Here is a 25,955-nt window from a genome sequence, read left to right as displayed (position 1 = left end):
AGTTTCACATGACTCAATTAATTTCAGTGGATTTATTCTAAGTAAACTTTGGGTGACTATCACCTCAGGTCAGTCTCTTAGCCACCATCTCTCAGGGTGATTAAAGCATACCTTAGAGGAAGCTCATTCTATATGGGCAAAGCTGTCCTCACTTGTAAATCCTGAGGAAATTTAAATCCTAACTTGATAACACAGAGCCTGTGAAAACTCTGTCATGATGGCCGGACTACACAAACAGCAAGTTTGTGGACTGCGCAGCTATAGTTTGCTGATGGTGGTCTGCATCATGACTGAATATTCTCCCCTATAGTAAGGACTCTCTGCATCAGGGATAATCGGGCACTCTAGCTCCGTGGCAGGGCATCTGCTTTGCATGCAGGTTCAATCCTCACCATCTCTAGGTAGGACCAGGGATGTTCCCTGCCTGAAACATTGGTGAGCCACTGCCAGTCGTAGAATGGACCAATAATCTGATTCAGTATAAGGCAATAAAACTGCTATCACATTTGCAAAGCTAAGCAGGATCCAGTATGGTTTCAAATTGGATGGGGGACTTGTGCATTCAGATTCTTTCATGACAGGGGGTTGGACCAGCTCTACAGTTCCATGGTTCTGATGCAGCTTCCGAAGCCTAGACTTTTACCTGAACTTGCTAGTTGTGATTCTGTCTGAGTGTGTTTTGTGTGTATGAAGAGAGACAGACAGACAGACAGAGGAGTTCAAATTTCCCAAATGGCATAGTCCAGGAGCAGTTACACCACTTCAGCTGCTCTTTTGTGTAGGCCAAGCCTGTAAGAAGCCATTCTGGAATGAGACACCACTACTCATTAGCTCTTATTACCGGAAACCATTACCCAACAACAAACACTTATGTGGCACTCAGACATAGCTAATATTGTACAATTGCTAATTAGCCCAGTCTCCCCCGTGATGATACAATATGGGGATGGGGAAATGGCACATTATCTATCCTTGACCTCAAGGGGTCCCGGTACAGGAAAATGCTAGCAGTATAATCAGGGAAACTCTGACAAACATAGAACAGATTGTTTAAGGCAAAAGGAGGGAAGTCTCTTTGTGACTTATTGAGTCGCCTACGTATGTCTGAGCAAAAGCCTGAGGGACCTCAACAGGCTCAAAGGAGTGGGTGGTAATGTCAGACTGTGGTTGTCTTATCATCCTGTTTGTGTTGGTCTGTTCTTGTAAATATGTACGTGTTTATTTTCCACCTTTGGCTACCGGTTGGCTGCTTCTCATTGTATACAGGTGATCTCAAGTGTTTGTTTGTCCTGTCTATAAAACTGGGTTTCTCCAAGACAAGTGGTTGAGCCTCTGCCCTAGTCATTTTCTTCTGTTTCCCTTCGGAGTACAACACATTCCAAATTCTGAAGAGATCAAATGATAGCTCTTATCCTTCCTTCTTGAATCTAGCCTACATTCTGCTGTGTGTGTGTTTGGGGGGGTGGAGTGCGTTGTTCACAGAAAGACTGTTTTTTGCAACAACAACAACAAAAATCTGATGAATAACTTCTAAAGCCATTGAACTATTTTTGTTATTTGCTGGGTATTCTCAATAGATTTGCACAGTTGCCCCAATCCAGCAAGGGAGATTTGCAGAGGGTAGAAAGCTACTGGACTGCATTCCCAGCCAATGTAGCTGCACGTTTCCAGCTGTGTTGAGATCTTCATCTGGGTCCCATATAACTAGCTAAATGCATCTGGGGATCCATCCCCAATGTGGCTGGGGATCCACACCCCGGTCTGGGCCACTACTTATTGTATGGAACTAGTATTTGTGCTCAACTAGTGCTGGAATCAGTTGAGGGCAAGTTGCTTACTAAAAGGAGCAGAACTCCTCTCTTGCAGTACCACATTCTTAGGAGATTGGATCAGGGATATTCATATTCCATTCAAGAGGTGGGAGAAAAGATTGTGCTTGACAGCCAATGTATGCTTAATAAGAATCCAACCTGGTATTTTGCTCAAGTTTCCAATCTCCAGCTTGACATTTTCAGAGGTCTTGAAGCCAAAATCTTCTTATTGCTCCTGATGAATGACATGAAGGACCACCTTTAATTTATTAAGAACTGGGCTGTGGTGTTGATGTAAGAGAGGGGGGGCGGGTACATTTCAATCTGGAAGTTGAATCTCTAGCCACAAAGGATTTGGGAAGAGCTAGTCAGAGAAAGCAAAACCAGGCTGGCTGGGCAATAATGGTCTGGCCTGGTGCAGTGCAACTTTCTATACTCCTTAAATCCAATTAAACTTAATCATTGTCTGTGACATTTCCTACTGTTCAGCAATCCTTTGCATGGTGGAGAATCTGACATCAAAGAAAACATGGACTGCATAAAACTCATTGGTACCCAGTCACTGTGATTTCACAGAAAATTACTCTTGCAACTTCTAGAGGACTGTTTTCTTTGCACTTGCCTTTTCGTAAGGGGGAAAATATCCTACACTACTGGATGACTAAACTTGCTTGTTGGTGGTGTCTCTTTGTGCTAGATGCAACTGCCTCTGCTTCTTCAGCAATGTCCACATTTAGAGCTTCTGATGTTCTGTGTTAAGTCTTATTCAAGGCCTACCTGGCCAAGCGCAATAAGGCATTGGAAATCAGCTGAGAAAGAGAATGGACTTTCAAGCATTGTAAACTGGCTTTTTTCAAAGCAGATAAATTAAAGGGGAACATTCCACCCACAGCCATGCTCAAGGCAGCTCTTTGCCTCTTATGTGTTTTTAATTTCCCAAGATTTGTGAGCATGAACATTGAAGGATGCCGCAAGGGGCAATGGTCTGCATCCAGCTCTCTCTGTCCACTGGTGCAAGGGATCTTGTTCTGGCAGATGGATGAGTTTTAATGTTGCACAACACAGCAGCTGCGAAAACTCGTTGGCCAACAGATTGCGCAATCCATAGTGCCACGAAGTTATCAGCAACTTTCTTATGCATTCTGCTGTGCAACAATGCTCCACAGACTCAAAACATTTCGCCGGCAGAACAAGTATACCGCTTAGTGACTTTAGCTCAGCGCAACACTGTATGCCACCCAATGTCTTCAACTTCTTGTTTGTTTTTGCATTTGGGGAAAGAATAAATTATTTTAAGTTAATTCAAATCATCTAGGTAATATGATGTCAGGGTCTTTTGTTAACAAGGTATGTGAGTGAGGAGAAGCTCCTCTTACGTTCCCCGAGTAGCTCTCAGGTCTTCATCACCTTAAGGAAACAGCCAGTGGACCAGTTTCAAAGATGGTTGTGTGAAGAACAATCTCTTCACCTTTATTGCCTTTCCTAAGCTGATTTGCTTCTGCCCTTTGGCCTCTCTTCTTTCCTCCCTCAGTCCTCAGTGGCTGCTAACGTCATACCATCTAGCAAGTTGTAACACAATGGTCAAGCTTACTCTTTTCTTTCTCTTTGGACTGTCTGCTTTAAAAGTTGCACCTTTGAGCTGTGGCTTGGTATCACTGCCATCTTTCAAGTGCACAAGAATTCTGCGGTAGACCATCATTTGTAGTTTCTGAGAATCCCTGAGCTGAGATCTCTCCCAAGCAAATGATCCTGGCATTGTATAGAAAGCCGGAGGAGAATTATACTGGCCTGATCTTTTTAAATGAAAACATGACTTATATGACAGAATATTTGCTGCTTGGTTTGCCTGAATTTATTATAGTTAGAGGCAAACCATTGGTGCTGTGATTGAGCAAGCTTAGCAGTGATTTTACCAGGTGGCAGCATAAGGCATGGAAGTGACTGTTAGGAAGGCCTAATTCTCCAAAGTCATGCTACATTCCAAGATACAGTAGTTGAAGACCAAGCAAATGGGCCAAAGCAGAATACTGTAGGTCATGTTCACACCATACATTTAAAGCACACATAAAGCACATGGCATCACCCAAAGAATCCTGGGAACTGTAGTTTACCCCTCACAGAGCTACAATCCCAATTACCCTTAACAAGTGCAGGTCCCAGGATTCTTTGGGTGAAGCCATGTGCTTTATGTGTGCTTTAAATGTATGGTGTGAACATGACCATAGTTTATATATGGGACATTTGCTTGAGGAGTTCAGGGTCAAGTTTAATTGTCTATGCTACATGTTTAAGCCAAGTTTAATATTTGCATCCTAATTCAACAAAGAACGCTGGGAAAATCTGAGGGAGTCTGGAACTGCTCTCAAAGGAATAATTTTCAATGTCCACACCAAATGTGAATTCCAAGCATCCGTGGGGGAAGCAATGGCAGTTATGTATTGGTATAAGACTGGTTTATGCTTGTGGTATAGATATATTTTAGGTCTCAGGGGCAGGGCGACCACCTCTTTCTTGCACACACTGTTTGAGGCCAAAGCAGGAATCTGAGTCATCACTTCTACCAACACTGTGAAAATCAATGGTGGCTTTGACCGTTAAGTGATGAAAAGTGAAATCAAAAGGACACATTTGTGGAATAATAAGGGTTGACTTTAGCTGTAGAGAATGGAATGGATACTTTGGTGAAATGAGACTAGAAATGATGGCAAACAGTGACCACCATTTATGTTGCAAATCCCATATCTGGGAGCTGGAGTAGATTATTATTCTGATGGTAGGTAAGCAACTAAAATATCTGATAGTGGCTCCAGGGGCAAGAAAGAGGATTTCAGAAGGGGAAATGCTTCACAGGTCACTTGGGGTTCAAGACTCTGTAATTTGGGTGAGGTACCATTCAAGCACATTTGTGCTGTGGTGTGTGTGTGTGTGTGTGTGTGTGAGAGAGAGAGAGAGAGAGAGAGAGAGAGAGAGAGAGCAGGCATGATTGTTATGTGCCTATATTCTAAAATGGTGACTCCATGACTTTACAGTGTTATTTCACATATCTGGGCTGTTTTTCCTGAGATAAAGCCCCATGGATGTAGAGGGGAAAATACGTAGGAAACTATAACTTGTGATGTGCAACAGGCACACTTGGCTATAAGTACATGTCTGGAAGCAAAACGACAGCCTGCAGATGGTCAGGAAACACACTTTCCCGATGTGCAAGGATTATTTCTGTGTGGGAAACCCATAATGTGTGAAGCACCTCTTCAGTCAGGCTCTAAGAGGGTAAATGAAAATGCTTTTTGTGATGGTTCCCTTAGCTACTGTTTTTAGAATTTTACAGGGCGGCCATAATATGGGTAAAAGAAGTGGGGGTCAGGGGATGGGGCTTGTAGATTTCATTAAAGCCTCCCTCCCCCCAAAAATCAAGCACTTATGATTGTTTGTTTATCACCTAGACAAAGCATGCTAGAAATATGATGGTTCCGATCTAATAGAATATGAGTGGTAAGTCCAGGGCTAGGTATGTATAGCCTTAAAAAACAAACAAACAGCAGGGCTGAAATCCCACCAATCAGTGTTTGGTGTGGAATGGGGGACGAGCTATTGAATCCAGTGACAGCACATTTGATTGGTGGGACTTCAAAGTAACACAACATAACCTTGTCCGTTGGCTCAGGCTGAGGAGTTGTGCCTCTAGCACCAACCTGCTAAGTTCCTCCAACCATGGTGAAGTACCAGGTTGGAAGTCTGTTTCTGTATATGAAAAATTCCTAGCTAGATCAGACTGATCTGTACTGTTGAAGTTGCAAAAAAGAAAAGAAAATCTGTGCTGGGCAAATTGAGGTTAAAAAGAAAATTGCAAGCTTGACAGGATTGATCTTTTGTGTGTGTGTGTGACACAAGTGTTGCCTATGGGGTTTATTTTCAGGGTTTCCAAAAGAAAAGAAAATTGAACAGAAAATAACCTACATTTCCACTGTTTAACATTTTGCTGTACATTCTTTTATTTTATTTTAAACATATTATTTCTTTAAAGGAAAAAAGAAAAATTGTGTAGTGAAATTCTTCTGTAACTTTGGATTAAGAGATACTTTTTTAAAAGAAAAGAATAAAGCATTCTTTCCTTTGTAAATGTGCTGATGGCATGGATTCAGCTTTCTGACATCAGCATCCATTTTTTAATAAAATGAAAATAAAGATTTTCCCCCTCGTTTCCAATATTTTAAGTTATTTTCAATTGTGGTTGAAGCAATAGAACATTGAAATTATGGATTGTGCATGACAGTGTCTTGAGTGTAAAAATAAAATAAAAATAAAAATTGCAGTTTGAAACTTGGACCTAAAGTATTGCAAATAAAAAATTTAAATACCAATGGACTGTGTCCCCTCCGTATATGAGTCTGCTGCTGCATGTTAGAGAGGGGCGGGGAAGAGGGAGAATCAAGACTGGTTCCAGGTTTGAAGGTGCCACTGTGGCATATCGTTCAACATTTCATAAATGAGCATACAGGTAAAGGGAGTGTATATTAGTCAGAGAGATGGACTAGAACTGTAGAGACCTGAGTTTGGACCCATCTTCGGCCATAAATTCATTGCATGACCTGGATCAATCTCTCGCAGCCTAACTAGCTCATAAGAGTGGCATTTTCACAGTTCAAAAGCACACTTTCACTAGCCAAAAGCACTTGAGTTAAGCATGAAGCAGGGCTGGTGAGAGGTGTGGCCTGAGAGGAGAGGGTGTGGCCTGGGAAAGAGTCCTGAAGATTTGCTAAAGGTAAAGGGACCCCTGACAGTTAAGTCCAGTCGCGAACGACTCTGGGGTTGTGGCGCTCATCTCGTTTTACAGGCCGAGGGAGCTGGCATTTGTCCGCTCCGCAGACAGTTTTTCCAGGTCATGTGGCCAGCATGACTAAGCCGCTTCTGGCTAAACCAGAGCAGCACACGGAAACACCATTTACCTTCCCGCCAGAGCAGTACCTATTAATCTACTTGCACTCTTTGGCGTGCTTTCAAACTGCTAGGTTGGCAGGAGCTGGGACCGAGCAACGGGAGCTCACCCTGTCGACAGGGTCAAATGTCATGCATGGGCCTGAGATGTCCCCCCCCCCACCCTTCATTAATGTAACATGTACAGTGGCCTGTATCAGGTTCACAAAGATTTCCAGCAAAGTGAATTGGTACCAAGTGGAACAGCTCAAACACTCTCATTTAATTGGTCTATAAGCATCCTGATTACTGTCTGAGATTCTTGTGGTGTAGTGGAGAGCCACTGTGGTGTAGCAGTTAGGGTTCTGAATTAGGACCTGAAAGACCAGAGTTCAAATCCCCACTTGGTCATGAAGTTCACTGGGTGACCTTGGGCCAGACACCATCTCAGGCTAACCTACCCCACAGGGTTGTTGTGAGGATAAACTGGAGAGGGGAACAGCCATGTATGCCACATTGAGATCCTTGGAGGAAAGGTGAGTTATAAAAGCCAATGAAAAGATGTTGCAGATGCTGCCAAATTTTGGTAGACAATGGGAGTAGCTAGCTGTACACATATTTACGCTATTTTAGCTATAAAGGTATTCAGCATGTTCCATACTTTCCATATTTTTGCGAGGGGGAGCAGGAGTTCCATAACTCAGTGGCAGAACACATGCATTGCAGGTAAATGTTTACATGCTCAATCTCCATCATCTCTGCCAGGGCTGGAAAAATCATAGCCATGTCTGAAATCATAGCCCAGATAACTCTGGACTACAATTCCCATTAGCCCCATCCAACAGGGCCAATAGTTAAAGAGGATGGAAGTTGTAGTCCAACAACATATGAACTCCAGGTTCATAGAATCCTAGAACTGTAGAGTTGGAAGGGACCCTGCCTATTCCAACCCCCTGCAATACAGAATTTTCAGCTAAAGCATCCATGACTGTTGTCCATTCAAGCTCTGCTTAAACATCTCCAATGAAGGAGTGTCCAGCACCTTCTGAAGGAGTCCGTTCCCCTGTTGAACAGCTTTTCCCGTCAAAATGTTCTTCCTGGCTGGTGGAGTTAATACTGAACTAGATGGACCTGTGGTCTGAGTTGGTGCCATGTGTCTTCCTATCCTACTCCTATGACTACTAGAACAGTATGTGTGTAAGAAAATGGTGCATGACTAGCCAGTCATGGTGCCAGTAATGCCTAAAACACACCCCTGACACCCTAACCTATACATTTATGATTTCTTTTTGTTGCTCTTCGTTGGTTTTGATGCTTCATGGGAGAGAAACTGCTATGGCAGAGAAACAGGAAATCAAACCTGAGTCCTAGTGTGGTGTGGGCAGTGGTAGAGGAAGGGGGCGGGGGAGCAGTTGCCTTGGGTGCCATCTCTGAGGGGGTGACAAGAAGGTACCCTGCGGGAGGCTTGCCCCACCGCCCCTGGGTGCAGCAGCGCAAGCCACTGCCATCATGCCGCCACAGCCACATGTGGAGAATCCCTCTGCCGCCGCTGCCGTCGCAAGCAGAAGATCCCACCACCGTCCGCACGGCACTCGAGTGGCACTGTCGGAAAAGAGCCTGGCGGCGTATGTACAGCGCTGCTATGTACGGGGCACACAACGCTGGTCAGTTTGCCCTGCCCCCAACACCCCACACTGGGTGTCGGTTAGCCTTCCTTTGCCCCTGGGTGTGGGGGCTAATGTGTTTGGTTTGGAAGTGGGATGCTCAGTCTCAAAGATCCCTCTTGAACCATATAGGCCTGAACGATATTCTCCAAGTCCTTCACCCTCAGCCCAGTGAGAATAAAAGAAAGTTTTAGCATCTTCTTTGGAGCTTCTTAGATCTAAATATCGCAAGGGATCTCAGTATTACAACGCTGAGTGCTTCCAGATGACTGGTTTATTGAGCATTCATCCTGACTCATTTGCAGGAGACTAGATCCTGTAGTGGCAAGAGGTGCTTTTCCATGCTTCCCAATGCATTACTGCAAAAGTCTTATCTTTTTTGTTGGGAAAGGGTTTTTTTGTTGCACAGTGCTTCCCAATCAAGTGAGTGCAATTATTAGTTTACCATTATGTGACTGAATCCCATTCGAAAATAAAAGCAGCCTGGACGTGGCCTTAAATACAGTTGTTCAGGCAGCTGGGTGGACAGTGAACTATAGAACAGGATTGCCATAGTGTGGTCACAACTGGTCACTGCACCCGTGCATTCGTTAATGGGATGTACCGGTAGTTCCCACGTAGCCAAGGAGGGGGAAATCAAGCCTTGGAGGATTTCTGACAGTGGTGGCTGCTGCCCACAAGACCTGCTGCAGCTGCAATGTCAAGGAGCGTGGCAAAAGAACAGTCACAAGGGTGTGGCCATATTGTTCTGATTTTCTCCCTGTAATGCACGAGCATTGCAATTTTAAAAACAGTTGGCACTTAATTAAACTGAAAAGCGTATTAACTTTGGTTTGCAAGTGGTCTCTGCTTCTCGGCTGGGAGAAAAGTTACATTCTTTCCCACCTGTTCTGGTTCTCTCCACATCCTCCTCCTTTGCAAGCAAGCAGGGAGCACGGAAACATTGCCGTTTTGTCAATGCATGTAGCCTACAGGATTGCAGCCTGATCTGGTCTTAAAGCTGCCATGCAGGACTGCTAGCAAGAGACTCCTTATACGAGAAAAGGTTATTTTTCCCCACCCTGCTTATTAATTTCCATATTTCTTTTCCTGGATATGGAATAAGATGGATGGGTATTCAATGGACTAGACAGGGGTCAGCAAACTTTTTCAGCAGGGGGCCAGTCCACTGTCCCTCAGACCTTGTGGGGGGCGGGACTATATTTTGAAAAAAAACAATGAATGAATTCCTATGCCCCACAAATAGCCCAGAGATGCATTTTAAATAAAAGCACACATTCTACTCATGTAAAAACATGCTGATTCCTGGACCATCTGCGGGCCGGATTGAGAAGGCGATTGGGCCGCATCCGGCCCACGGGCCATAGGTTGCCTACCCATGGACTAGGACCTGGGAAACCAGGGTTAAAATCAACCATGACACTCGCTGGGTCACCCTGAGCCAGTCACACTCTCTCAGCCTAACCTACCTCACAGGGTTGTCAAGAGGATAATATGGGGGGAAAGGAGACCCACAAATGCCACCTTGAGCTTCTTGGAGGAAAGGTGGATTGGATAAAAATATAATACTGATAAATAAGGAATAGTAGTAATAATAAACAGTCTCTCTCCAGCTTGTTTGCTTCTGATTTTGAATGGGGGGGGGGGTGGAATCATGAAGAAATGCCTAACCTAAAACTCAAAGAAAAAAGAATCGGGAAATTCAAGCCTACAAATAATAGGACATGCAGGTCATAAGCAAAGAATTATGGGAACTATGCTTTGTTAAGAGTCTCTCAACAACTATCAGCACCTTTAACAAACTACAGTTCCCAGGATTCTTTGGGGGAAGCCGTGTCTCTTAAAGTGGTATAAGAGTGCTTCAAATGCATAGTGTGAGCGAGTCTTCTTTTTTTTTTCTTCTCCTACCAAAAATGAATGGGATTCTGAAATGGAAAAGAAGAAGAAGCCTTGCACACCTTTACATGTGCATCCTGCAAATCCCCAGAATTTAAGCAGCCCACGCCATAGCTGTGCTGACCTGCTGTGATGGGGGAACTCTGCCATCCATGCAGACTTTGCAGGGTCAGGAGGCCCCTTTGGATCAAAGTTGTTAGGAATGCAAACAGCAGCTTCAGCTCAGCACTTGCAAACCACCAGTGAGCAGCCAGCAGCAGAGGCACCAGGAGGTCAGCTGCAAGTCAATTCAGATTAACACTTACAAGCCAATCAGGACAAAAATAGAGTTAATCTACTGGTTTGAGCCTCCAAACAGGGTGAATCAGAGGTGATTTGGCTCTCAGTGCACGTTGAGGAATATGAAGAGAATTAATGCAAATATTTAAATCTGTGCCCTCACTTTATTGGATTTTACTTTCATTGTCAAGTCGGGGGGGGGGGGTGCTTCCAGAGGTGGCGAGTGCTCAATAAAGTAAAGTAAAATCCCAAATCACCACCAGCTTGTTAGGCCCCAGTTTGAAAAAATGCAAAAATCAAGACCCACTTAGCCAAATGCAGACTACCAGCTATATGTCAGGTGCCAAGCCAAGAAGATTTGACCTTTTGAGTCATCACAGGTCAAGTTCAAAAAAGGGGTTCTGTCTAAACTGGAGAAAAACAGGATGCTGGAGTAGATGGGGAACTGGTCTGATTCAGCAGGGCTTTTCTTCTGTTCTTAAGGATCCTTGTCTTGCTTCACATATACAACTATATGCTCAAAGGCCCTCCCTCGCTGCAGATATTGGTGATGTGTGTATAGATAGCAAGGGAGGGGTGTGCAATAATAGGGTGGGGCTAATTAGCATGGTCCTGCTCCACACTCCAACACTGTTCAAAGAATTCCCAAAGAGGGCAAGCATCACCTCTCACATCCTGTGAAGGCCACCTTTGCTGTGAAGCCATAAGTAGTCTCAGGAGTGCCAGCTTGGCCCTGCGACCGTGGGTGTCTAGGGTTGTGGGTGCCATGCAGCGTGCATGACCCTGGTGCCAAATTTTGTGGGTGCCCAGCTCCTTCATGGGGCATTTTGTGGGTGCTCGGGCACCCAGGGCCCCAGACAGCCAGCACCTATGAGGAGCCTCCAGGATACACACTTTTAAAAAAATGACTTTTTGCAGTTATGAAAATGATGAGGATATGCACCAAAAAGTGTGTGATAAACCAGTGGTTGACGAGAAGGTGTATAATTCCCCTGCAAGCAAATCAGAGCAAATGCCCAATAAACAGAGGGCATATTATAAATTCTGCACAATTTGTGCAAAACGAATCAGGATGACTGCTCTGGAGAAGCTGTTATCCTTAACCTGTTTAGTCCTCATCCACAAATGAGACTAAGGAACATGCACTTGCTATTAGTCATTAATCGTTACCATTGCCACTACCCACCCATTCGTGTCTCTGCTGTTGTTGAGATTTATATTGCAAGTCCTTTAGGGTCAGGGGGTTCCCTTTTCCCCTAGCTTGTGCATACCCACGTTGGAGGAAAGCAAATACATTTCCTTCTCTTGAGTTTGTAGTTAATGTATGTGTTACTGTAAACCACACGAGGGCACTGTTTGTCTAGCAATCTGGCCGCACTTGTTCGTAAGCCTCTTTGTTTACGTTAACTCCACCCCTATAAGCTGAGCCATTTTGTTTATCATTCATCCCTAGCTTGTTGAGACAATATGTCTTCTGTTTCTCACTCTCCTCACTATTCATCCTGTAGTTTCTTCATGAATAAAGCATTTGAACTCCAAGAACTGCAAGTGATTATTCCAAACTACGGTAATTCCATCAAGCTGCAAGGTCTGCTAACAATCGATGTCAGCAGATCTCTGAATTGCCTGGTTTGGAATACAAATTTGGCATGCTCATAAGGTACACCTGTATCCTGATTGTGCAATTTCAATTCGTTCTCCATCTCAAATGTTAATCTGAACCAGAGAAGTGGGAGGCAACATCTCTGCTATAGGAGAGAGGTTGGGAAAATGGGAAGGAGGAAGAGACCTCCCCTGACCCCACCCTGGTTTTCGGGGAGATCTCGTGATATGTCTCTGGAAACTGGTGCTGCTGGTAGCAGTGCTTCTCTGCTATTAGTGGAGGTGGCAGGGTGAGATGGGAGGGGGGTGGGGACGGCCCAACCATGAGACAAGGTGAAGCCTCGTGGACGGCAGAATCCCCAGGTGCAGCAGATCCTGATGTAGATCTTTATTTGGGCATTGGGCCGGCCCTGGAGGCTTCCACACTCGTGGGCTGGGCCTGGGTCAAAGGCACCTTTGCCTGGAAATGTGCTGATCTTATGGTGCTCTTCTAGAATGGGGCAATACTTTTTTCTAAGGAGGTTTGGTGGCTCGGATTAGGGGTGGGGCTGGAAATGGGAATTCCCAGCTCCAACAAGTGGAAGGGAGCGAGGAAGTAACCTGAAATAAAATGGAGTGATCTTCTGCAAGTGGAACTTCTGCCAAGAAGATTCCTCTAGCTGATTATCCCCCTGCCCATCTGCATAACCCCCACTTTGAAGGGTCAACCCTCTGGAGAGCGTTTTTTGGAAGGGGAAGAGAGAGTTGTACAAACGATTTTTTACTCATGCAACCATTGGACACAACTCAATAATAAAAGCATACATTTTATTCAGATGTTGCCACTGATAACAGATAATCGTTGGACTTGACAATCTTTGGACTTTATGACAATAAAAACATACAGAAGGTTAACAGTAATATGATATGTTATTGCCACCAGAAACTGTGCTTTGCAACTTTTTGATATGATGATTACAGTTTTATTATATATAATGTTATGTTTCTTTACAGCCAGTTACGTGTGTGTTGTGGTACTCTGAACATGATTTACGTAACAAGACAATTGTGGTGTGCGTTGACCTAGTCATTTGCCATGGCTGTTTCTATTGATATAATTTATGTAATTATTGATGTAATGTATGTAATTAATGATATTAATGATGTTACATATTAATAGTTTGATTATTGCAATATAAACAGTGGAGACAGCAATGACTATTTAGCAAGTGGAATCTATTTATGATTAATTTACACTGGATAAATCTTAAAAAAGGGAAGAAATACTAATGAAGATGGAAAAAACTTAATGTACTAGATCTCTACTAGTTGGATATTATTGCGATTATGTTCCTTTAAGAATGATAGATTCTAATTGCCTGTACCTATTGATTATTACTTAGAATATCTTTGATTGACTTTACTTATTTCTTCTATAGATAACCTGTGTTGTCTGAATTACTGCAAAGAAGGTAAACACAGGTGTTTAGGTAATTAATGGTGTTACAATCTCCTAAGATTAATTTATATTTTTATGATCAATATTAGGGAGTGGAGACCGCAATGACCATTTGCCAGATGGGATCCATTGATGATTAAGCCTCATTGAAAAAGTTTGATGAAGTTGTAATAGTATATAAATGAAGATGTGGAATACTTAACTTTTTGGATTTGTATCAGTTGGGTATCATTGCAATTAGGTCTCTTTAAGAATATTTAATTCTAATTGCCTGCACCTTCCCTGTTGCAGGGATTGCTCCTATATAGTTTAGTTTCAATGATCATTCATACGGAGCATCTCTGACTGGCAACTTCTGCGTTCCTGTGGACTATTTCGTCTGAAAAAACCTACTGAAAAATCTCCTGGAAACCTTGTCGCTGAAGAAGCCCAATCAATGGGTGAAACAAGGGTGTATCCTGAGAACTGGTCTATCATCAGCTGCCTTATTGTTACTAAGTGGTTCTGTTTGTTACACTTTTAAGACATAGGACTATGCAGAAGGAAGACATCAGTATGAAATGGCATTGCCAACAAGAACTGTACATTGTAATTGTTGGACTTGACAATCTTTGGACTTTACGACAATAAAAACATACAGAAGGTTAACAGTAATATGATATGTTATTGCCACCAGGAACTGTGCTTTGCAATTTTTTGATATGACGATTACAGTTTTATTATATATAATGTTATGTTTCTTAACAGCCGGTTATGTGTGTGTTATGGTATTCTGAACTGATAACAGATAGGCATCGAAAACAAAAGCAACAGTGCAAAAAAGGCTCAGTACAATAAACAGCTATCCTACCCATATTCCTTTCATTTTTCTGTCCAAAGAGCTGTCATACAATTCAGCTGGCTCAGATAGAAGGCAGGCATACCTTCCCAATGTGGACAGATGCAAGCCTTTAAACTACATTCCCCACAGCTGAGTATTAGGAATGGCAAAGCTTGTGTTTCGCATCCCAGAACTCTGATTTTCCCATGCTGGGATTTGTCATTGCTTGTGTCAAATTTAGCAAATACTTTGGCATTTACTTAATGCAACTAAAAGGAAACTACTCTTACTATTAGAAGCAATATTCAACCGTGCTGTTTAGGAAGGACCATAGCTCAGTGGTGGAGCATCTGCTCTGCATGCAGAAGGCCCCAGGTCCAATCCCCAGCATCTGGAAGAAGGTCACTGTCTGAAACCCCAGAGAGCTGCTGCTAGTCAGTGTCGACCGTATTGAGCTATACTTGGTATAAGGCAGCTCCCAAAGTTCTGATGAAATGCTATTTTCTAGCAGAACAGCTAAAATGCATTGCAAGGCTATAATGGTTTCATGTGAATTGCACTAGTGAAGCCAGTGCCTGGAAGCAGCTGCTATCTGTGATAGAAAATATGTTTGGAGATATATACTGTATGTGTGTGTATGTGTGGTGAAAGAGAAAGACAAATGATATATTTGGCTGCACATTTGCTCTCTGCTTCTTTCTCTTTTGTTGGCCATTTGTTGTTGCCCAAGTAGGACCCAGACACAACACCCCAAGCATTTTAAAGCATTTCACACCAAGATGCAAATCAGTGGCTCTCGCTCCATCCCCATTGCGGATGCTCACTGGAAACTCTTGCCTGTCAGCCCTTAGAATTCAGAACTCCACGAGGTCATCGCTAGTAACAACCTTGATGGTGATGTGACCTGGCATGTCATAATCTTCGCGACTCCCTCTGTCCTGGAGCTGGAACTTCTGAAGACTTCTGGGGTAATTGGGTGATACTGAGATCCGCACTTGTCCCATGAACTTGTCGCAAAGGAGCCCGCTGTGCCAAACCTACAGAGATAGGAAGGAAATGAGAAATAATTGCTGCTAGATGGGCTGGCATTTTCCTCCCCATGCACCCCTCCCCCTTCCCGTGATTGGAAAGGGTCAAAAGGTCATCTGTACAAGTCCTCAATTGGAAGAGCTCTCCTCTTTCAACCTCGCCTTGACCTCTGTGGGTTTTGTGTATCACTGTTGCACAGATGGGAAAGATGAATCCCCAACACAGCTATGTGCTGCTGCTACAGGCTGCAAGCGCTTGAAACTGTTTAGAGGTTCCCTCCCGCAGCAAAGCAGTCTTCCCTCTTACATGACAGCCGCAGAGGATGCAATTAACAAAGACATACAGATCGTGGAACTATGTGTGGTGTGTTTTTCACCTCCCTGAAAGCCATCCCCAAAATCACAGAAAAGATGCTTTAAGGGGAAACATTTTCACACCCCTGTTCTCCGTTCCACGCTAGCACCATTGCTGCTACTGGCAGACTGTTACTGACAGACTTGCCCAAGTAAAAATGCAGGTTAAGTATATCTAGCCACATGCATCCTTTGTTATCCTGATTTCCTCTCACTTACCTTCTCTTCATATATACACATACAGAGTATACAAGGCCCCATCTGCACTGGAGTTCCGCTGGCTTTTTAAAATGCATGTGTTTCATACAGCCATTCCTATCACATGTAAATCTACTTCAGTCATACCTTGGTTTTCAAACAGCTTTGTTCTCAAACATTTTGGCTTCCGAACGCCACAAACCCAGAAGTGACTGTTCCAGTTTGTGAACTATTTTTGGAAGCTGAACGTCCGACAGGGCTTCCGTCGCTTCTGATTGGGTGCAGGAAGCTCCTGCAGCCAATCAGAAGCTGTAGAAGCTCTGTCGGACGTTCGGCTTCCAAAAATAGTTCGCAAAAGTACGACTGTAGTATCTTTGCTGTGTTGTTTTAGTGGGATTGCTTTACTGCATATTTTAATTATGGATGTTTATAGCTTAAGTTATATACTATATATGTATGTGTTATATTAATATTTTGTTATATATATTCTAATAATTGCCTTTTATACTTGTAATCAGTTTAGAAGGCTGTTTTGCCATTGAGTGGTCTAAAAATTAATAAATAACAACCAGAATTTACCCATCACAATATACCTGCTTTTTTATTATGTTAAAATGTACTACGGTGGCCACTTGTAATTTGAAGAAAAAGGCAGTTAGGGAGTCCCAGTCCAGATTAGAGCCACACTCCAGTTTCCTATTGAAAAATCGCCCGAGCTGTTACTAAATGCCTCTGGTAGTGTTTATGGCAAGCTTTACAGCAGAAAACCATTTGGACGGAGGGCATTCTAGAATGAAGTTTTGCAACTGCTTTTTCATCCCCCCCCCCAACTAAAAAATTGGTCTGTTTAAGCACACTTTTACAAAAGCATATTTATTGTAATATACAGCAGGCTGTGAATGTAACAAGTAAGTAAATCAACTATGTTGGCCTTCTGTAGGACTGGGGATACCCATAAAACACACTTGGGCTGTGTACACACTATGCTTTTAAAGCACATTCAGAGAATTCTGGGCACTGTGGTTCACCTCTCACAGAGTTACAGTTCTCAGCAACCCTTAATAAACTACACTACCCAGAGGGCGATCGCTTCAAATGTGCTTTAAGTTATAGTGTGTACACAGCCTAAGTGACATTGAACCAGTTTTAATTTAGTCTTTGAAATATACTCAGAGTTGAGTAGTAATTTCATGCTCTTTATTTCAGCTCATAGGAACAGTGATTGAATTTCCCCCCGAACTCAGGCTTTATATACATTATTTACACAATGAGTACCGTCTGATTGGTTGATTATGTTTCCCTCCTGGAGCCTTATTGGGCTGCTGCTGCAGGCCAATCAGTTGTTGCATTCTAGGATTCTACTGGCCTAATAGGTTGATAAACTTCCTCCTGGGGTCTGATTGGGCTGCTCCCACAGGCCAATCAGGTTGTTGTATTCTAGGCTCCTACCTGCCTATTGTTCTAAGATTCAAGCTTAGTACATAACAGTCTTGCTTAAACTGTTGACACCAGAAAAACATTGGTAGGGGAAAGAGTACCCCTTGGAGGAAGATAGGTTAAAAGAACATAACACGTAAAAATCAATAAAATTAAATGAAAAATCCCTATTAAATGCATGCACAATGTCCCACATGCCTATGGTCACATGCCTCAAGATTTGGTATGAAGGTTCATACAATCATCACCTTGCTGAAACTAAACAGGTCTAGGTCAGGTTAGTGTCTGGGTGGGAGGCTGTTTGGGAATCACCTCTAATGATGTATTATTGTGCTTTCCATGATCCATTAAACTGGAACCTGTATTGTTGGAGTTCTGTTTTTATTATATTGTTTTAGGTTGATTTGTACTATTGTACGCTGTTCAGAAATGCTTAAACTTTTAAGCAGTTTAGAAATACTTTAAAATAAAATAACTAATGTCTGCTACCCTGCTGTGGGTTCCATAGAAATTTAAGAAAACAAAAGGAGAAGGAAAGAAACTAGTAGAAAGCAGGTACAAGTAGGAATGTAATAATTTCTCTTACCTGGACAACAATCGGGCTTGCAATGTTCCTCTGGTAGAAAATGGCTTGTGTATTGAAAATAGCACTGAGGGTGCTCTTCTGCACAGGAGAACGAACTTTCTGATTCTCACACTTGATGACAATGTAGGGATTTGCTCCTGGGAAAAGACAGTGTTGTTCCACTTTCATCATCACCACCATCATTCATTTAATGCAATATAGACACTTTGCCACTATACAAATTCAGCCATATACCAAAGAAACATAGGGACTAGCCACCTAAACATTTTTGCTAGCACCATGGAACTTTCCCACCCTCTTCTTTCCCTGTGCACCACCCTGCAACTCCTAAATTTGTTTCAGATTCACTTTCCTTCCATCATGACACTCAAGGTAGCATACTTTCCCAGCCAAGCATGGACTTAGTTTCAGCAACGTGGCTGCATCACATGGCCTCAGACAATGCCCTGAGATGCACGGTACAAGAAGATGCAACTGGTGAAAAAACAGGCCAGCTAGACAGCTCACTGGGGTGGGTATATCATTATTAATATCATTATATATTTATTTATATATCCCGCTGTTTTCCCCTGACAGGACTTAAGGCAGCTTTCATATAAAAATGAGAGCGGCTAAAAGTATTGGGGGGGGGCGGCCCCCAATAATTTTAAAGTAATTAAACATTTATAGAAGTAAAACTAATATACACATATAAAGTCTATTAAAACCATGCAAATAAGAACAGCATGGCACCAGCCCTTTCATTAAAAGCAGCCAATTCCCAAAATCCTGTTGGAAGAAGAAAGTCTTCACTTGCTGGCAGAAGGACAACATGGAGGGAGCCAGTTTAACTTCTCTAGGAAAAGAGCTGCAAAGTCTGGGAGCAGCCAGTACTGAGACCCTCTCCTATGTCCCCATCATTGAGCTATTTTTTAAGGAAAAGCAGCAAAAACTACACGGCCAACGTCGCTTGTCATATGTCCAGATTTCCCCGTACCTTTCCCTTCCAATTTTCACCCAGACACTCCTTCCGCCTACAATATTCTGATTATGTCAAAACTAGGGCAGGTTCAAATGAGGGAATACGGTCTTTCAGATGGTTTGGACTGAAGCAATGTAGGGCTTTACAGGAATATCACAACCATATTACTCCGCTGCTGAAATAACTGCATGGGTTGCCAATTAGCTACTAGACTAAGTTCAAGGTGCTGGAATACAAAGCCTTATACAACTTGAGAACAGGACACCAAAACGTCACCCTATTCCATACATTGTCAAATGATCAGCTCACTTTGTCAATTGATCATTTCAAGGGTACCCAATAGATACCATCTTATCACAATATTGGAATTAGGTCTTTAATGTGGTGACACTCACACTCCTGCTAAATATTTGACAGGCGCCTGTTGAAGACTTTCCTCTTTCAACAAGACTTGTAGGTGGAATTTGTTGTCTATCTGTATTGCACTGGATTTTGATTGAATACACATAATTGTTTTTGCTGTTTTTAATTGTATTGTATTTATTTTTTTGTTTTTAAGTTATTTTTATATGTGCAATTATTTTAACTGGTGTGTGTGTGTGTTTTACATATGCATAAATTGCTCTGAGGTGCCTGATAGGGAGCAATTCATGAATGATATGAATAAATAACAAGGTGCTCAACAGAAATTATAGGAAGCTTACCATTCCTAGTCTTCAGGAACAGATGAAAGGAGCCTCATACACCATTAAAAAGCAGAGGTTCATTTTGTTAAGTCAGGAGCCATGCGACCTTCAGCCCACGAGAAGGCAGTTATTGCAGATGCATAAACTAACCTTGGACAATGTCTTTGAATGCTACCACCACAACAGGGCTTTTCAATGACAGCCAGACATAAGCATCTCCTTGTCTTGATCATTTTCCTCTTGAACAAACACTTTGAACAGGCCTCACACAAGAAGAGGGGAAAATAAAACCCTGACCGAGTTGGCCACTGGAGTGTCTTGTCTTATTGCTCAGTACTGATTAGATTAGAGGATGTTATGGCTCATTGGGTCTGAAGTGGATTTTTAAAAATTTTACAACCTGGAAGCAGCAAGGAGTAGGTAGAACTCTTGTAAAGGGGGATTTATAAGCGCTCTGGCCAAACACTGCTGTCCTTTGACATTTAAAATGCTGCGTGAAATCACACTCTTTCCGAGCACATGGACTTGATGGGAATGAGCTTCTGGTGGCATCATGTGGAAAAAGGAGAAGGGTTGGCCTTTTCAGCAAAACTAGTTTGGGTTCCTGGTGTGTCTGTGTGTGTGTGTGTGAGAGAGAGAGAGAGAGAGAGAGAATGCAGGGCCTCAAACTCACACCTGCCTATCATTAAGAGCCAGTGTGGTGCAGCAGTTTAAGTGTTGGACTAGGACCTGGGAGAGACCAGGGTTCAAATCCCCACTCAGCCATGACACACATTGGGTGACCTGGGGGCGTGGAGTTGTGGCATGTTAGGCTAAGAGGCAAGATCACCCAGTGAGCTTCATGCCTGAGAGGGGATTTGAACCCTGATCACCCAAGTCTTAGCCTGATGCTCTAACCACTCACACCACGCTGCCTCTCATGTCATGGCTCTCAACCTGCCCATATATTAAGATCAACAACAGAAACCCTCGTTGTTTGTAGGCCAGCAGGGGAGATGGTCTTTTCTGTGGTGGCCCTGTGGATGTCAAACTCCTTACTAAACGAATCTGAGAAAGCTCTCGCACTCCAATGTTTTCACATACAGGTACACAGAGGACTAGCTGCACAGCTAATCCAGAAAGGGAGAAATCACAGTAGTCAGAAAAAATGGTGGTGAAATACCAGCAGCAGTGAGGGAGGAGGAACAGTGGTGCTGAAAAAAGTGGATATTCACACAATGGAGAGAAATTTCTCTCACGGCTGAGTTTCTTGGACCTGAAAGTCAACACTGGCAAATTATTCAGAATAGCCCTGCTAGGCACTGAATGCCATTTTGCTGTTCACTGACTACAAGTACTAGGTGTAAATCTAAGTAATAGGCTTTTAAATATCCCTGTGCTCCACGTGGCTTGGTGCTTGCAAATCCCATACCCAGCACTTGGCAGCCAGAGGTGTTTGTTTTATTGATCTGTCAGCACCGTAGTAGGAGCTGAGAAATAATCAGTCCTCTCAATCCGTCCGCCTCTGTCACACACACACACCCCTTCGGGAAATGTGAAAAGAAAAATGTTTCATGTGTGTGTTGGGGGCAGGGGAGGAAGGCTCTAAAAATAATGATTTAGCAGCCTGAGCTGAGAAAATTCCACTGCTTTTTAAGAGGCTCTTCTGCTTTTCTCTTTTTATATCGACCCCTTTGTTTCTCTGTTCTGCTAGGGCTTAGGCAAACACATGAAGCCATTGCAAAGGTTGCAAAATTTATCAAATGCCAAAAAATTAACAAGTGTCTAAATCTGGTACTGCCATTGAGCTCGAGGCCCCAGGCCAGATGACCTCCCTCCTGCCACTTCCGATTGGCCTTGCTTCGATATATACATGCATACATAACATCTGGATGCTATGCTGAATGCCATTTATGCTTAAACTCTTTCAAAGCATTTGCAGAACACCGACTACTGGTATTTGTCAAGGAAAACAGCCAAGGAGTCTCTGGCTATTGAAATTGTTCCAAGGCTGTCAAAGAAGGTTGGCATAAGAAGTTGAAAGGCATTAGGTGCAACGGCAGCTGAATTACATGATGTAGATTTCCTCCCTGTTCCTTTTGAACAAACTATGCTATCAGTCGGTGGATTTTAAGAAATTCGAAATAAGGTGATGTAAGTCACATGGCCAAATATTGATTACTCTCATTTATCATTCATTCAGTATGAAATTACATAAAATGTTACTAGAGATGTGTCTGTGTGTGCATTTCCAAAACTCAACAAAAGCTATTTTGAATATGCATTCTTCACATATTATCCCACCTCTATGGCTTTTGACATTTAAATTAGGCTAGCGAGCAACCCAAGCAACAAATGGCTGAAAAAGAAACCTGCATAGGTTCCAGTGCTTCTCTAGTGTCAAATGTCCAAAGATAAAGTACAGTTAACAAATAGGCAGCAGAGGGCGCTGCTTGACTTTCAAGTGAGTATCTCCCTTTCATGTATGCTAAGTTTAAAAGGAGCCTGAGAAATTAATCAAGACTGGGTTCAGACACACGGCTTGTCCACACTTCTGCTTGTCTCGTGCTTTTAGTTTGTCCCATGCTTTCTAGGCATGTGTTACTATTATTATTTGCAGTCAGCTGTTGCCTCTTCAATGCTCTATTCAGCACAGACTGCCCTCTGCCACCCCGATCTACCCAAACAGCTAACATGAAAGGAGAAGAAGTGCATGTTAGTCTCTGGACAATTCCAATGCACACGATCATCTCATTTCATGAAAACCACGGGGAAGTGAACCCAGGAAGTGGCTAGAATAAATTGCAAAAGACCCCATTGAGTGCTTATCCATTCTACCACTTACTCCTGGGAAAACCTGTGTTTTAAGTTCTGAGCTGGGGCGCCAACTTAAATGAAATATTGGGGGGGGGGAGCAGGTAAGCCTTGCCCTGCATTATCAATCACAAGATGTGGCACTGGCACACCCACACACCCACACCCATTTGAATGGCAATAGCCATCAGCTTTGGAAGGGCCAAGCCCCCTCAAATATTTTATTGGTTCCTATGATCAGAACAAATGGGTTTTCTGGAGGAAAGTGGCAGGACAAAGGCAAAAACACTCAGACATATGCATTCTAGGCATGGGACAAGTGGCAGCGTGGGTGAGCTCAGAATCACCTTGAAACAAACCTTCCATTGCCCAGAGCTAAGTATGGACCATGGATGGACAGGGCTTTTCTTCAGATGGAAGTCACCAGAACTCAGTTCCTGCACCTCCATTAAAAGAGGACAAGGGAGGCGTTCATGGTGAGTTCCAGCACCTCTTTTTCTAGAAAAATAGCACTGTGAATGAGTGTGTGCCTTACAAAGCGAAATCCCAGTCCACGTGAAACTGCAATTTTAGGTCAGGTTTAGATATCTAAAGTTCAGACTGCAACATCTGACTTTTAGCTTCATTCCAGGATTTTTAATATGTTTCATCTCTGTGTTATTCACTAAGTCGACAGGAATGATTTCCCTAAGAACATGCTGTACAGCTCTCTTAAATCTTAGTTCCCTTTCTTAATCTTAAGCTCACCTGCTAGTTTTATCTGACAGCACAGTGTTTCCGTAGATTAAGAGAAATTGAATTTTAATGTTCAGGTCATCTGAATAATTTACTAACTCAGTACAAGAACTACAAAGACTTTTGGATTAACCCTTTGCACTTACCGATATATGGGTCCTGACATCTGAGACGTGACACAGAGTGGACTTTAACTTGGGACACCCTCGCAACGAAGCCACGTAGGACGTCTAGGCAGGCGCCCCTGGGTCGATGCAGTGTAAGCTCCCTGGAACACCAAGACAAAATGTATCAGGTAGGAATGACTGTTGGATTAATACCAGATTCTATATGGAATATTGAACTTTTGCCTCCCTTACTTTGATGCCACCAGATACTTTGATGCTTATGGACAAATAATACAGTGTTGTGGGTGATTAATTTCAAAGTATTACAAGTGGGGAGAAAAGTTCTTCATTGGGGATGACACCTTAGAATAATATTTGAGCATGGTTTTTTGCTCCAAGGTGTTAGGATGACTTTTTGTTGGGACAATATTTAAAATACATTTGCAAACATTGTAGGTTTGGCGCTTTGTTTCCTTGAGAAGGAAATGGGGCAAGACCAGTGGTAGGCATTTCTGGTATTGCATGCCACAAAATAATACAGGTGTGCTGTGGAGTCTTGCCCACTCCTGTCAATCTGATGTTTAGCTCTGCCCTCCCAAAAATATTTTTCTTGATTTTGCAGTAATACATGTTAAGTGAGCACATTAAAATTTGTAGAATGAGAAAATGAGGACAGCCGTCCTCATTGCCTCCTCTTGGCAGAAGCCAGGTAAGTATTAACCTTTTTTATATTCTATTATATGATTTTCAGTCATGTTTGCTTACTGTCTCTGTCATTCCTTCAAGAGGGTTCTTGCATATCATATCATTGTAGTTTCCATGAAACAAAGGAGACAGGACACACATGGGCATAGTTCTAACAAAGTCAGGAAGTCCAGATCTGTACTGATGCTACCAATATGGTGTTCTCCATTCATGTGCAATAATAGCCACCAACCGGGCAGAGAAAGTGTCTGGTTTCCAACACACCCTGTACTGCTACTTTATGAGTGATTTTTCCCTGCAAGTGCTAACCACTAATAATAATAATAATAATAATAATAATAATAATAATATTTATTTATACCCCACCCCACCCTCCCCAGCCAAGGCCGGGCTCAGGGCGGCTAACAAGCAATAATAAAAACAATTTGAATGAATACAACTTAAAAACAAGATTAAAATACAACATTAAAATATTGAAACATTAAAATATTAAAATGCAGCCTCATCACAGGAGAAAGGAAAAAGAAAAAAGAAAGAGGGGGAGGGAATCAAATTGGCTCCAAGCCAAAGGCGAGGCGGAACAACTCTGTCTTACAGGCCCTGCGGAAAGAAATCAGATCCTGCAGGGCCCTGGTCTCATGAGGCAGAGCGTTCCACCAGGCGGAGCCAGAGTTGAAAAGGCCCTGGCTCTGGTTGAAGCCAATCTAACTTCCTTAGGGCCCGGGACCTATAGGGTGTTGCTGTTTATGGACTGTGAGGCTCTCCGTGGGGCATACCGGGAAAGGCAGTCCCATAGGTATGAGGGTCCTAGGCCGTGAAGGGCTTTAAAGGTCAAAACTAGCACCTTAAATCTGACCCTGTACTCCACCGGGAGCCAGTGCAGCTGGAAAAGCACTGGGTGAATATGCTCCCATGGCAGAGACCCCGTGAGGAGCCTCGCTGCAGCATTCTGCACCCGCTGGAGTTTCTGGGACAGCTTCAAGGGCAGCCCCGTGTAGAGCGAATTACAGTAGTCAAGCCAGGAGGTGACCGTCGCATGGATCACTGTGGCCAGGTCGGGGCAGGAAAGGTAAGGGTGCTACCCACCTTATTTTTATGACTGCAAGACATTTTACATTGTTTCATTATTCGACTCTAAAGCCGTAAACTATCTGGGGGCCTTAGAGTGAAGGGTAATAAATAATAATAATAATAAATAATAATAATAATACTGTAATAGTAATAATCTCCATTCTTATAATTTGAATCCTACCCTCTGTAGCAACAGAATACAGTGGTACCTCAGGTTACATACGCTTCAGGTTACATACGCTTCAAGTTACAGACTCTGCTAACCCAGAAATAGTGCTTCAGGTTAAGAACTTTGCTTCAGGATGAGAACAGAAATCATGCTCTGGTGGCGCGGCGGCAGCAGGAGGCCCCATTAGCTAAAGTGGTGCTTCAGGTTAAGAACAGTTTCAGGTTAAGTACGGACATCGAGAACGAATTAAGTACTTAACCTGAGGTACCACCGTACAAGCTTCCTCCATCTTCTATGCCACAGCCCTTCTGATATTTGAAGATGGCTATCATAACATCTCTCTGGGCTCATCCTAACTATGGCTTGTCTAACCACTTTCCACAGGGGAAACCTGGTCTTTACCATTGAATCAGAGCAAACATCAATGGGTTTTTCTGTGATTTGACGTTTGCTGTGATTTAGTGCTAAAGAACAGGTTTTCCTGAGAAAGTGGCAGGGCGAACAGAAAAAAATCTCACTCATGCTTTCTTACGCATGGGACAAGCAAAAGTGTGGATGAGCCTAATTCTTCTCCAGGGTAAGCATTCCCAACTCCCAAGGCTTGATTTCCAGGTGCTTGGTCATCTTTGACACTCCTCTGAACATGTTTGTCGAAATTCTTCTTAAGTTGTCATGCCCAGAACTGGACACAGGACTCCAGG

At 43.0% G+C, this 25,955-nt stretch overlaps 1 protein-coding gene across 1 annotated transcript in view; it reads right to left on the bottom strand.

Annotated features, from left to right (window-relative positions):
* Nucleotides 1-12,952: 12,952 nt before the first annotated feature.
* Nucleotides 12,953-25,955, bottom strand: part of CAPN6 (calpain 6) — a 66,467-nt gene continuing 53,464 nt past the window's right edge. Inside the window, exons 12-14 of the mRNA XM_080990534.1 lie at nt 23,349-23,470; nt 18,028-18,164; nt 12,953-15,461 (exon numbers count right to left, since the gene is read on the bottom strand). Of these exons, the coding sequence (XP_080846660.1) occupies nt 15,279-15,461; nt 18,028-18,164; nt 23,349-23,470 (442 nt within the window). The 3' untranslated portion in view covers nt 12,953-15,278. The remainder of the gene's footprint in view (nt 15,462-18,027; nt 18,165-23,348; nt 23,471-25,955) is intronic.

Source organism: Podarcis pityusensis (genome assembly GCF_964106645.2).
Source record: "Podarcis pityusensis genome assembly, chromosome: Z".
NCBI classification, from domain to species: Eukaryota; Metazoa; Chordata; class Lepidosauria; order Squamata; family Lacertidae; genus Podarcis; species Podarcis pityusensis.
Note: the sequence above shows the minus strand (reverse complement) of the source record. Positions and strands in the feature narration are given on the sequence as shown.